Source organism: Plecotus auritus, assembly GCF_963455305.1.
Source record: "Plecotus auritus genome assembly, chromosome: 10".
NCBI classification, from domain to species: Eukaryota; Metazoa; Chordata; class Mammalia; order Chiroptera; family Vespertilionidae; genus Plecotus; species Plecotus auritus.
The window spans coordinates 42,975,409-42,989,314 of NC_137785.1; the positions used below are offsets into that span (position 1 = coordinate 42,975,409).

General features: G+C 43.7%; 1 protein-coding gene across 3 annotated transcripts in view; it reads left to right on the forward strand.

Annotated features, from left to right (window-relative positions):
• The window catches only part of SF3B3 (splicing factor 3b subunit 3), a 45,894-nt gene extending 42,979 nt beyond the window's left edge, over window positions 1–2,915 (forward strand). For all 3 annotated transcript variants that reach the window (XM_080643479.1, XM_080643477.1, XM_080643478.1), the window contains exons 25-26: window positions 498–602; window positions 2,330–2,915. In XM_080643479.1, the coding sequence (XP_080499605.1) occupies window positions 498–602; window positions 2,330–2,470 (246 nt within the window). In that variant the 3' untranslated portion in view covers window positions 2,471–2,915. The remainder of the gene's footprint in view (window positions 1–497; window positions 603–2,329) is intronic.
• The last annotated feature ends 10,991 nt before the right edge of the window (window positions 2,916–13,906 follow it).

The window sequence follows — 13,906 nt, forward strand, 5'->3', positions numbered from 1 at the left end:
TTTCCAAGGTGCTTTCTTTGTGCTAAATCTGCTTAAGGGGGCAAATCCATTGTCCCTACCTGCAACTAGGAGTGTTCTGGAAATTTCATAAGCTAACAAAAATGCCTAAGCCCCAGACCAAACCCCACAGATTAGGAATGACGGTATGATAAGGACTGGGGCACTTTTTACCTCTTAGAATCAAATCTGGGATTGGCTAAATTTGATTTATGTTATTCCAACAAAAGAAGCCGGCATCAAGAGTCTGACTTCACAAACTACTCTTTACACACGGTGTTTTCATGTTTTACAAGTACAGGGAGGTTTTCTTTCGTGTTTTAGCTATTTTGTTGTAGCAGGACAACCTGTGGTCATCAGAGGAGTGATTTCGATGTTTAACATCTGTTTTTATGATAAAAATCAGTGGCTTTTCTGCTCATTGTGCTTCTGGAAACCACAGACTAGTAGTTGAGATCACTTTTGTCTTTTAGTCACAGATTCTTTGTTTCTTCTGCCAGGACCATGACTTCTTCCAGCATGTGGAAATGCACCTCCGGTCTGAGCATCCTCCTCTTTGTGGGCGAGACCACCTCAGCTTTCGTTCTTATTATTTCCCTGTTAAGGTAGGTCTTTGCTGGAAATATAGATTGAAAGGGGGAATCATTCCATTTAACCAGTTTTTCTTTGGTCTTTTCACTCCCTTAAAAATCAGAATAGTCCTGCTGGGTCAGTGTGGCTCAGTGGTTGAGCATCAACCTATGAACCAGGAGGTCACTTATTTCCTAGTCAGGCCTCGATCCCCAGTAGGGGCATGCAGGAGGCAACCCATCAGTGATTCATCATTGATGTTTCTGTCTCTTCCTCTCCCTTATCTCGCAAGTCAATAAAAATATATATATATATTTTTTAAAAAAATCAGAATAGTCCCCTTCTCAACTGCATGGCCCCCACTGGCTACCAGCTCCTCACCAAGCCTGTCCCTGGGGCCTGCTGGATTCTCCCTGAGTCAGAATGCTAGCCTTTAGGCTCCACCCTCAGACAGTTGCAGAGTAATGAAGCTAGAGTGTTGATCAATTGATGGTTTCAGAAAAAAAGACAACTAAGCTTTGGGTTTCAGATGAAGTTTCTCGTGAAACATTGTTCAAAGTCAGACTGTTAAAATGATGGATTGACCCTAGCTGGTTTGGCTCAGTGGATAGAGCATCAGCCTGGGGGACAGCAGGGTCCCGGGTTCAATTCCGGTCAAGGGCACGTACCTTGGCTGCAGGCTCCTCCCCGGCCTGGGCCCTGATCAGGGCTCATGCAGAGGCAACCAATTGATGTGTTTCTCTCACATCAATGCTTCTCTCTGTCTTTCCCTCTCTCTTCCACTCTCCCTAAAAATAAATGAAAAAATATATCCTCAGGTGAGGATTAGCAAAAAACAAAACAAAACGATGGCTTGATGGCTATTTGGAATGCAGAGTAATTACAGTAAATTAGGAACTTCTACCTTAAAATTGCTACAATATGGCATAGTGATGAAGATTTGCCAGAACTGTAAAAAATTAGCCAAAGCAACTTTGAGGGAAAAAAAAAAGCCGGAGGTATCCCACTCCCTTATTTCAAAAAATACTACAAAGTGACAATAATCCAAACAGCATTTTAGCAGAAAAATAGACATACAGGCCAATGGAACAGAATTGAGAGGCCAGAAACATGGGCAAATATGTATTTTTAAAAATATGTATTGGTTTTAGAGAGAGAGGAAGGGAGAGGGATAGAGACAGAAACATCAATGAGAGGGAAACATTGGCTGCCTCCTGCATGGGGGATTGAGTCCGCAACCAGGGAATCAGTTCGGGGCCTTTTGGTTCATGTGTTGATGCTCAACCACTGAGCTGTACAATGGCCGGGCTGGACAACTACTTTTTGACAGAGGAGTCTAAAACATACAATGGAGAAAAAGACTGCAGTTTCTTTAAAAAATAATAATAATTAGTATTGCTTTGTAGTTATACATAAATTTTATTGTAATATGCTTTTGTACAGTAGTTATTTAAGAATAAAAGTCACATTGTCTGGTGCCCAAAAAGTCAGAACAGTCTGAATGAAGGAGCATCAAGGGACTATTGATGGAGACAGTAATGGGAGAGCTCCAGGCCAAGCACAGCCAGAGAAAAGGTTTCAACTAGCTTTGTTCATCTGAACTCTGGCTACTAAGAATCACCTTACAGTAGTGTTCCTGCCTCTGTAAATGGGATTAAGATATTTGTAGAATAAAAAGCTCTGCTTGCAGCTGCTGCTTTAGCATGTACCATTTTCTTGCCATCTAACCTTTTTCTTTTGCTCTCATTTTTCCATGCCCTAGAATGTGATTGATGGAGACCTCTGTGAGCAGTTCAACTCTATGGAGCCCAACAAACAAAAGAATGTCTCTGAAGAACTGGACCGAACCCCACCTGAGGTGTCCAAGAAGCTTGAGGACATCCGGACCCGCTATGCCTTCTGAGCCCTTCTTTTTTCTATGGGGCTTGTCAAAGACTTTGTGTTTTGTTTTCCTCACTACCTGGCTCTGAACCCATATGGCAGAAGAAGGGTGACTGGATAATTAAGACTTCCCCTAGAGTGATTGGTTTCCCCTGAAATTGGCACTGAGATTCGCTATGCTTCTCCCTGCCTGGTACATAATATATTGCCCCGGGTCCAGGGTGGAATACAATGCCCCGTAATCCCCAAAGCTTTCCCCGCATTGATATTTCTGGCTCTCATGTCTACTTTTGTACACACCCTAATTTTTAACTGGTTTTCCTGTAAATAAAGTTTTGTATAATGTTATCTTTGTGGGAGGGAGGGAGGCAAGCAGGCTAATGTGGGGACCAGGTTGGATATAGTATAACTCTTGAGTTCTGCCACTCTGGAACCTAACCAGAAATACAAACCTAGTTTTTAAGGTAGCTGGTGTCCATGTGTCTTTTCTAGGGATGAGAATTTAGGTGGGAGAATTGAGCCTGAGTTGAAGCAGGAAGAGCTGAGAGTATCCTCCTTCCAGCTCCCTGCATGGATTTCTGTACCCTGTCTGCCTGCTTTCAGCATTATGGTTTTTTTTGCTTTCTCTAGTCTTCTATGCAGATGAACTTGGCTCAGTAACAATGTGGTCACCCATGCCTCTTCCCAGTGGATATTGAGGAAGAATGGCTGATTTTTTTCTCCCCTGTGTTAGCTTCTACTTCGAGGTCTTAGAATGTAGGCTTTGGCATGAATTCCATCTGGGTAGTCTCAACAGATGTTCCCTTTACAGCTCCTGTAATGATTTTTTTGCCCTGTGACTACTAGGAAGGATCAGTAAGTACAGAAGTACCCAGATATTAACCTGCCCTTGGGAGCAAAATTTATGTAGTACCTGTTTAAAGGCACATGGGTAGCTAGGGAGCCTCTCTGCAGCATACAGGCAGGCTCTGGAGGGCCTTTATGGCGTGAGGAAACACCACTGGTAGGTAGCCTGTCAGGTGGAAGTGAGCCAGTCTCAAATTTTCTAGCCCACACCTAAGGATTCACCTTCCTCCTGCCCAGCAGTGTGGGAAGCCCTAATCTTTGAGGCAGCTTCGCTGAACCTGGAGAGAGCTAAACTCACTGCTATTCTCAGTGAACATTTACTTCATATAGTGAATGTTCTTTTATGTGCATGTGCTCAGCCACTTTTGAGTAGATTGTGGCTCAGCATTGGGTTAAAATCAGCAATGGGGGTGATAGACAAACACTTTGACCCCAAACAACCCAGTGCAGAGAGGATTCCTGATGGTGTTCCTGATGTGCTGTGAATCCCTCCTTTAAAAAACACTTTTTAAAATTGATTTCAGAGAGGAAGGGAGAGAAACATCAATGATGAGAATCATTGATCAGCTGCCTCTTGCACGCCCCCTACAGGGATCCAGCCTACAACCCGGTATGTGCCCTGACCAGGTACCCAACCGTGACATCCTGGTTCATAGGTTGATGCTCAACCACAGCTATACCAGCAGGGCTGAATCCCTTTATGATTTGGTTTTAGATCAGTTGATAGAGACTCGGATTTTGCTAGGAGTTGGATCCCCAAATAAGTTTTCTTTCTCAGTTCAAGGATTTGCATGGTACACAATACTGTTAAATGGCATTTGTGCAGCCTAACGCCAGGGTCCACTTTTCCTGTGGCCCCCACCTAAACTCATTTCATTTAGTCTCAGATTGTGTGATGTTGACATGCAGTGGACTGAGAAACACCTTAGATGTTTGAGCAGCGCCTCCTTGTTCCTACCCTCTTTTCTGAAATACTCTTTATAATAGTGGGAGGTATGTACAAAAGGAAAACGTGATCTCTGTATAGAATCCGGAATTGTGCCATCTCTTTTAAATGATAAATGGCAATTTATTATTTACATAATCGCATGGGGATTGCACTCAGGAACCCAGTAAACTAGGGGCTGTTAGAGGCAGGCAGGCTTAGTGGTATCAAGAGGATGGGTGCCCCCTGGTTCCTGTGGAAGGATGTGATTGCCTTGTTTGAATAAGTCCAGGAATTGCTATAAGCAGGAACCATGCCTGGTCCTTTGATCAGGAGGGTTGTTTAGGGAACATTATCCACAAGAGCAGAATGGGGAGGGAAACTTGTAGTTGGGCCATTTGAAGCCCTTCTGGTTTTCTCGCATATAATATTGAGGGTTAATTTTAGATCTTATACCACAACTGGGAATGTGTGGTCATCTGATTACTGCCCTACTGGCGAGCTACAGGTAGGCCAGGCAAGAGTGGAATGAATTTATGTTGGGTTGTCTTGTGCTTCCATATTCATTCCTTTTTCATTCCTCTGTAACCCAAAGCCCAACAAAAATGATAGAAACTCAGTGGGATTGTCTCAGAACTAGGGGTCCATATTGTGAAAGGTTGACAGATGACGGCAGATTATGAGCTAATATGCCAAGCATTGTGCTAAGCACAGAAATTCTCGGCCTGCTCAGATGAACTTGACATCCCAGCAGGGGAAAGAAAGCTTACGTGTGAAACTATCAGCTAAAATGTGTTTGCAGTAGAAGGAGAACTAGAATCAGACAACAGGATCGATGCTGGTGTGGCCAAATAACAGCTGAGTGGATTTGAACAAGCCATTTAAAACTTCTGAGTCTTGGTTCCCTGTCCATAGAAGGTAAAGGGAGGTGTAACATCAGCTGTACAGAAGTCCCTACATACGTTGCCCAGCCTTCTTTTTTTAAAAAAATATATTTTATTGATTTTTTACAGAGAGGAAGGGTGAGGGATAGAGAGTTAGAAACATCGATGAGAGAGAAACATCGATCAACTGCCTCCTGCACACCTCCCACCAGGGATGTGCCCGCAACCAAGGTACATGCCCTTGACCGGAATCGAACCTGGGACCTTTCAGTCCGCAGGCCGACGCTCCATCCACTGAGCCAAACTGGTCAGGGCGCCCAGCCTTCTTTAAAATAGCATCTTGGTTCCTAAGAATCTCAAGATTAACGAAAAAGTCCAAGTGACCCTGTGTCTTGGGATTATAAATTTTGTATGTTTTATTTTTTCTCTCAAATTTTCCTAAACAAGAAAATCATCCTTTAGGCCACTCAATAAAAATAAGGATTCTTAGTCACCTCCCTCTGAATACTGGAGCAGTAAGTCTAGAATGGGAAGTTGTAAATAAGTTGAGACACGAACTCACAAGGTCCAAGTTCAGTCAAGTCTGTGCCTCTGATTAGATCCATGACATTGGTCAGGCCAGTTGGCTTCTCATCCATAACAGGGAGATAAGCAGGGTTGGTGTGAGAATACAATGAGTACATACCAGAGTACCCAGCGCTCAGCCCAGCACATTGTGGGCGCTTATTGAGCCAAAACTGAGCTCTTAATATTTGGGCTTAGGTCAGCACAATGGAATCTCATTTTCCTCCAGGAACCAACAAATAACTATGGACCCAATGAAGTCTCCTTCCCACCCCACCCCATACATACCCCATGATGTTCTCTTATTCCCCTTATACTGCTTTGCTTTGATGTCTCTGTTGATGTAACCACAGGGGTGCTAGATAAGTGTTTCAAGGGATATATAGATAGCATTTAACTCCATAATTGAGGGGCCTTCTCTGGATTTGCCTCTACTGGGATTCTTACAGTTTCTTTTTTTTCTTTCCAGTTTTATTGAGATATAATTGACATACATCTCTATATAAGTTTAATGGTTTGACTTGCATATACTGTGATATGATTATATCCATCATCTCATAAATTGAGGAAAAAGTCTACTCACTAATTTTAACATGTTATACAGCAGTGTTAACTATAGTCATGTGCATTACATCCTTAGTACTTCTTTACCTTGTAACTGAAAATTTGTACCTTCTGACCACCTTGCTTCAGTTCCCATCCTCTCCATCCCTCCTCTGCCTCTGATGATTGCAAATCAGATCTCTTTTTCTGTGAGTTTACTTTTTTGGGAGGAGAGATATTTTGTTGTGTTTAAATTCCGCATTTAAACAAAATCATCCAGTATTTGTATTCTGACTTATTTCGCTTAGCATACACCCTCAAGGTCCATCCATGTTGTTGCAAATGGCTAGATTTCCTTTTTTTTTTTTTTTTTTTTGTTAATCTTCATCCGAGGATATATTTTTCCCATTTATTTTTAGAGAGAGGAAAGGGAGGGGGAGAGGCAGAAAGAGAAACATCAATGTGAGAGAGACACATTGATTGGTTGCCTCCACACATGCCCGGATAGGGACAGGGTCGAGCCTGCAACCGAGGTAAGTGCTCTTGACTCAAATAGGACTCTCAACCTTTCAGTCCATGGGCTGACGCTCTAACCACTGAGCAACAGGCCAGGGCCCCTTCATTTTTTCATGCACATACTACAGCTTCTTTATCCATTCACCTTTCAGTGGACACTTAGGTTGTGTCCATGCCTTGGCTATTACAAATGGACATGTGAGTACAGATATCTTTTTCAAGTTAGTGTTTTTGTTTCCGTTGGATGTATTCCCAAGTGAAATTAGTAGATCATATGGTAGTTCTATTTTTAATTTTTAAAGGATTCTCCATACTGTTTTCCATAGTGACTGGATCAGTCTTAACAACAGTACACAAGGGTTCCCTTTTCTTCATATCCTCACCAGAATTTATCTTATCTTTTTGTTGGCCATTGACACAGGCATGAGGTGATAATTGTAGTTTTGATTTGTATTTTCTTAATGACTAATGAGGTTGAGCATCTTTTCATGTACCTGTTGACTATTTGTATATCTTCTTTGGAAAAAAGCCTGTTCAGGTCCTTTGCCCATTTTTTAATTGGGTTTTTCGTTTTGGTTTTTCCTATTGAGTTGTATGGGTTCTTTATGCATTTTGGATATTCAAGTAATCTTTCCCATTCCATAGGTTGTCTTTTCACTTTGTTGATTACTTCTTTTGCTGTGTAGCTTTTCAGTTTGATATAGTCTCACTTGTTTATTTGTTTATTTTGTTGCATGTGCTTTAGATGTCATGTCTGGGAGTTGTCACCATTGAGCTTCCTCTCCATATCTGTCCATGAGTTTGCTTGTTCTCGTCAAGAGAGAAGACTCTGGCAAGTGGAATTTCTGGACCACAGGCACAAGGAATTAGGCTTAACTATATTGAGAGCAGGACTTTTGTCTAGTTCATGGCTGTTGCCCCAGGACCTACAAAAGGTGCATCATAAATATTTAGTGATTGAGGATGAGGCTAAATTACAAATCCTACCTGTGTAGGTATTAAGGGGATCTAATCAACTCCTTTGGTTTAGTTGAGTAGCCCGGTAAACAGGGAATTGTCCAGCCTTGCAAAACACATCAGAGCTGCCATGGAACTCAGAAGGGGTAATATCAAGACACAGACATTTCTGCTAGGTTGTTAGGATGGCTCCCATCCTGCTTCTCTGTTGAGGGCCCACAACTTGGGTCGAATAAAGGACTGAAAAGGTTTTCGCTGCCTCAGCTTTTCCCTGACCTCACGGATGAAGGTTCCACAGATGTTGTTTCCTTTGGAAGATCTCTTGCCAAGAACAGCATTCCTTTGGGGGAGGGGGGTTCAAATTGGACTGTGGATGGAATGTTGCTTTTTTTTTTTTTTTTTTAATGTATCTCTAGAAAGACAGCTGCTAGGGCCGGGAAGGCTCTCGGGGGTTCACCCGGCTCACTGGGAGAGCACTGGCCTCCGGATGCATGCTGCTCCCATCACTGTGGCCTCTCTCAAGTTTCTTGTTAGTGGGAAGCCAGAAATGTTGGGAGCATTCTTCAGATGGGATCAACCTAGCTCTCAATTTTTTGTTAATTTCTAAATTCTATTCCTTTCCAAAATAGAAATGACAGGCGCTTGCATGAATCATCCTACTTGCTCATTTACATATGGAATATTGTATGTGAATATTTTAAGTTGATGTACCCTTAAAATATAGTCAAGGATTATATCCAGAGCTCAGAAGAAACATCTCTGCTGCTGAAATCAGTGGAGGGGCACAGAGGCTTACCCTGAGCTACATGGGGCGGGCGGGGGGTGGGGGGGTGGGGTGAGGACTCAGTGAACACCTCCGTGTTGGTGGCTGACTTATTTATATCTGGGGATCTGATAGCCCAGTGTGTGGGGCTTGTGTGAAGTTGGGGTAACACAGCAGTGAGAAGAATCCCCTTCAGTCTGGACCAGCACAACCAAGAGTTGTTTCTATAGAAGCTTTGAAAGCCAACATCAGGACTGCTGGCCAGCATGGCTCAATGGTTGAGTGTCGACCCTGAACCAGGAGGTTGCGGTTAGATTCTCAGTCAAGGCACATGCCCGGATTGTGGGCTTGATCCCCAGTTGGCGGTGCGCAAGAGGCAGCCAATCAATGATTCTCTTTCATTAATGTTTTTCTCTCTCCCTCTCCCTTCCTCTCTGAAAGTCTGCTCTGCACCCAGAAGTTGGAGGAGAGGTTTTTATAACCTTGCCGTTTCTGTCCATCTGAGGCTGACAGTAAGGTGATTCTACCAAAGAAATTGGCATCAAATTCAGAAGAGCCTCAGGCCATGTCTGGTCTCTTCAGATAAAATAGGCACAATCTTGGGACTTCCAGGGAAAATCAGAAGGTCCTAAATAAAAATAAAGTGGAGGGTGGGTAGCCAAAGGTTTTAGGTCAGGAGACTGCAGGAATCTGTTCAGTGGTTTTTAACCCCAGCTGGACATTAGGGTCATCTGAACTGGTCAGATTCCTGCGTTCTGCCCCAGATTTCTCTGCTGGTCATCTGTGTATTTTACTGTCTGTGTTATTTCACAATCTGCTGATAATGGTCAGACCTGGAAATCACTAGGTATGGTATGGTAGGGACTGAGGGAACATTGCTTCTTATTTAAAATGAAGTCCTCAAAAATCCAGTTTGGAATTTCCAGTTTGAAGACAAAAGGCTGGAAGTAGCTAAAGGCCCCTGGCCCTCACCTCACCCCACCCATACCCTCAAGTTCAGCAGCTCTTTTAGTACCCAGTCAGGTTGGGTTGAAATCCTAGGGGCAAACCCATCTCAGTTCCCCACTACTAATTCTTCCTTCTAGAACATGAACATCAAAACATTTTTCAAAAAAAAATATTTTTTAATTGATTTCAGACAGGAAGGGAGAGGGAGAGAGAGGTTGAAACATCAAAGATGAGAGAGAATCATTGATCGGCTGCTTCCTGCACACCCCCTACTGGGGATGAGCCTGCAACCTGGGCATGTGTCTTTGACCGGAATCGAACCCAGGACCCTTCAGTCCACAGGCTAATGCTCTATCCACTGAGCCAAACCAGCTAGGTCAAAACATTTTTATTTTTCATTTGAAAGTATGTTTATTAAAGTTGGGGACAATGAAGCAAAGGAAGGACGTAGGATAGAAGAAGCAACAGGACAACCTAGGCCAGGGGTGGGCAAACTTTTTGACTCGAGGGCCACAATGGGTTCTTAAACTGGACCGGAGGGCTGGAACAAAAGCATGGATGGAGTGTTTATGTGAACTAATATAAATTCAAAGTACACATCATTACATAAAAGGGTACGGTCTTTTTTATTATTATTATTTCAATAGTTTTATTCATTTCAAACATTTTAACAAGAAGAATGTAAATATTAATTATTATAATTTGAAACTTCAAAAAATGGAGGAATCATAGCACAATAACATACCTTATATTGAAGATGGCAAAGGCAAAATAAAATTGCCTAACAAGGGAAAGGTACAAAAGCCTTTCAAATTAAACTTAAATATAATAAAATAATTTAAAACTAAAACAAATAGAAAAGAGCAAAATGTGTAAACAGTAAATTAAACATTTTCTTTAGTGCAACTTCCAAATTATGCCCGGGACGTAGATGTAGATGGCAATGTAGACTGGGTTGAAAGGTTTTTGGTCTTTAAAACATCAACTTCAGTGGAAACAGTGTTGTTGGTCTCCTTTTTAGCTAATGCTCTGATACTGTGCTCTCCAGGGGCGTGTCTCCCTACATCACCACGATAACGTGTCTACGCATTCCCAGGGTGATGTCGGGGGACGCGTCCGCGGGCATTACAAGGAGCCTCTGGAAGATTGAGAGGTTGTTCCTTCTATTGAATGGGCGGATATAAATCCTCCCACTCAGAAGAAGGAGCTGCGGCCATGTTTCCCGACGTTGCCATGTTAACACTGCTGCTGGTGAAGGAGCGGAGGGGAGAGCAAGAGAACCCTCCACTCTTTCGGCTCCGCGGGCCGGATAGAACAGCCGAATGGGCCGGATCCGGCCCGCGGGCCGTAGTTTGCCCATGGCTGAGGCGGTTCTCTGCTTTGGCTCCCGGAAATGCTCTAGGAAAGTGGCCAAGCGGGCTGCTGTCCGCGCACTGAACCTGGTCATGGAATTTTCAATGCACAAGCCCTCCCAGCAGAGCGTGCTGTGCTCCCTTCTTTGATTGCAGACGAAATCTCAGGGAATGAGAGTTGCCTTTGACCAGGTCATCTGGGCCAAGCTCACAAGTTAATTTGGGCCCTGAATAAGTGTGGTGTATAAGCTAGTGACAATAATCAAGAGAAGTATTCGCATTTCCTGCGGTTTGTTAGAGCCTAATGCTGTTAACAGGCACGCTGGGGAATCTCTCGCCTTTAAGAAGCTGATGCTGCACCTGGAGAAAGGCCAATCAGAAACAAGATCCTGTCTGCCAAATGTCAAGTAGGAGTGAAGGCTGTAAAAAGAGCACTGGATAGAGTCAGATGACCTGGGTTCACCAGTCTCTAAGCAAAGACTCCGTTTCCTGTCTGTAAAGTGGGAAGAATAAGACATGGTCCAAGGTCCTGGTAACAGGAAGCGTGGCCACTAAACTTGGGTGCAGAAGCCTGGGGAGACCCGGAGCCACCTCCATCTTGAACTGCAGTCCTATATGCAATGCTTTAAAAGAAATGGGCATCATTTCAAGCCAAGAGGACCCAGAGAAGGCGCAGGAGCGTTTGTTGAGGCTTCTTTGAGGCCCTAGTGAGATCCTATGACTGTTCCCCATCAACTTTTCCCCCCTCGTGCCCTCCCACGGGCTACCTAACTGGTATGAAGCAACTTGGCAGAGCTCTTCAGCAAGGCCTTGCAGAGGGTGTGGCCAGTATAGCCACTGCCTTGGGGACGGGGGTGGGGAATTAGCCCAGTTCATTCCTGTGTGGGCATTATTGTCCTGCTGGAAGTTCAGGGCCCAACCAGGAATCCAGCTTTGTCAATCCCATTGAGAAACCATTTCTTGAACAACCACTTGTGCCAGGAATTGGCATTCAGAGTAAGATATGCTAAGATCTTCTAGTCCAGCATTTCCCAGGACTAGGTGCTGTGGAATCCTAGATGTTAATAAGGGACCCCTTAAAGGGCTCTCCTCACACTCAGGGAAACACTGCAAACTGTCTTGTCAGATAGTTTGATGCTTTGAACACAGCCCTTCCCCTGCCCCCCACAAGCAATGTCCACTAATGGGGAGCTAAAGGATCCCTTTGGGGAATGGCCCTTCCATAATTCCAAATACAATTTCTTTTTCACAAAAATTGATTTTTAGAGAGAGAGGAAAAGAGAGGGAGAGAGAGAGACATCGATATGGAAGTGAAACATTGAGCCTGCAACCTTTAGGTGCATATTCCCAGGCATGTGCTCTGACCAGGAATCGAACCAGCAACCTTTAAGTGCACAGGACAACACCCAACCAACTGAGCAACACCAGCCAGGGCCAAATATAGACCTGAGGAAGTCAGAGAGCTTGCTATGAAAAGTAGAAGATGGAGCTGCCTCTTCAGTGCCCACAGAATTCTGGGCAGAGCCATTCTCAGCCCTTGCTCTGACCCAGGCAAAGAGAGAGTGACCTTGTCCTGGGAGATGGGGCTGAGCAAAGGGCCTGTCGTCTGTCAGACCACATGCTACACCAGGAAAGGCTCTGAGTCATGTGGGGAAGCCTGGCTGTGTGATCTTGGGTTCGATATTTGATCTCTCTGGGCTCATGTCTCCGTATAGAATGGGTCATTGATTGGTCCTCAACACTGATCTTTATCAAAGGTCTTTTCTCTGTCTAATATTCTGTCCCCTACATCAGGGATGGGGAACCTTTTTTCTGTCAAGGGCCATTTGGATATTTATAACATCATTCGAAGGCCATACAAAAATGATCAAGTTTAAAATTAGCCTGCTATATCTGGGTAAACTTTTAATGAACTCACCCCAATGCCTTGGTAGGGCCAGACCAAATGATTTCGTGGGCCTTATATAGCCCACAGCCGGACATTCCCCACCCCTGCCTTACATGCACTCTGGTTACTACCACATCACCCAGTTTTATTAAGTTTTGTAAGAAGATTTTTTTGGTTAAAGTAATTGTTTCTGGAGAGGAGCTGGGGTGGCCCCTTAAAATGACCCAAATGGGGACCCCCACCATTATCTTAACAGATGCCTTTGGTCAGAATAGTTCCCAATTGATTCTGTGGGGTTGTGGCCCCCTCCTACTCCACATTCTAAGGCAGCCTGGGGACACGTTGCCTGCCCCACCCTTGTTGGCTTCAGTTTCTGAATCGCCTTGTACTGGCCTGCTTTCTGGCCCTTCCCATCAGCCGGGAAGCCTGGATCGTGGGCTGAGGGAAGCCTGGCTCCCACTGCCCCAAGCCGCTAGGTACCTGCTCTGGGCCCTGGAGCCCTTTAAAACCGACAGCAAAACTCTAGAAGATTGCATCCTGGTACGTGAACAGGTAAGAAGGCAGTCGATTTCCTCTCGCATGGTTTTCTTTGCCAGATTTCTCCACCCTGATTTAGCTGCTTCCTTCACAGATTACAGCAAGAGGGATTTGAGCTAGACTTGAAAGACAGTCCCAGCCAAGAAGCTCTGAGCTATGTCTTATAGAGAAATGGTGTGAATTTTCTGCTCCAGGTTTCTTCATTTTTGAACATTTGCTTTCTTCAGCCTTGCAGGGAAAAACAAACAAAAAAATAGATCCAAAGAACCATAAAGCAAGTTACTTCTCTCCATGTTCCCTTCTGAGGTTAGTAAATTGACAAAACCACATTCTTAAAAGATTGTCATGGGTTACCGGGTGCTGCTTTGTATATTGCTTTAGGTTTTTAGACCTTAATGTATTATGTGCCTGAATTTTTACCATGTGCATGAATTACCTCATCAAAAAAGCATTGATTTAAAATTCTTTAAAGGAAAGGAAGAAAATAAAATGGCATAGGTGAGTCTTTCTCATTCAAATGCTATTCTGAAATTAAAATGTTCTGTTTTACAGTTTGCATTTATTTTATTTAATCATTTTAAAAATAAAACTATGATGCAGTCACCAAACCATTTGTAATCTAATCAAGTTTTTAAAAAATATTTTTGATTGATTTTTAAAGAGAGAGGAAGGGAGAGGGAAAGAGAGAGAGAAACATTGATGTGAGAGAGAGACATCGATTGGCTGCCTCCTGCA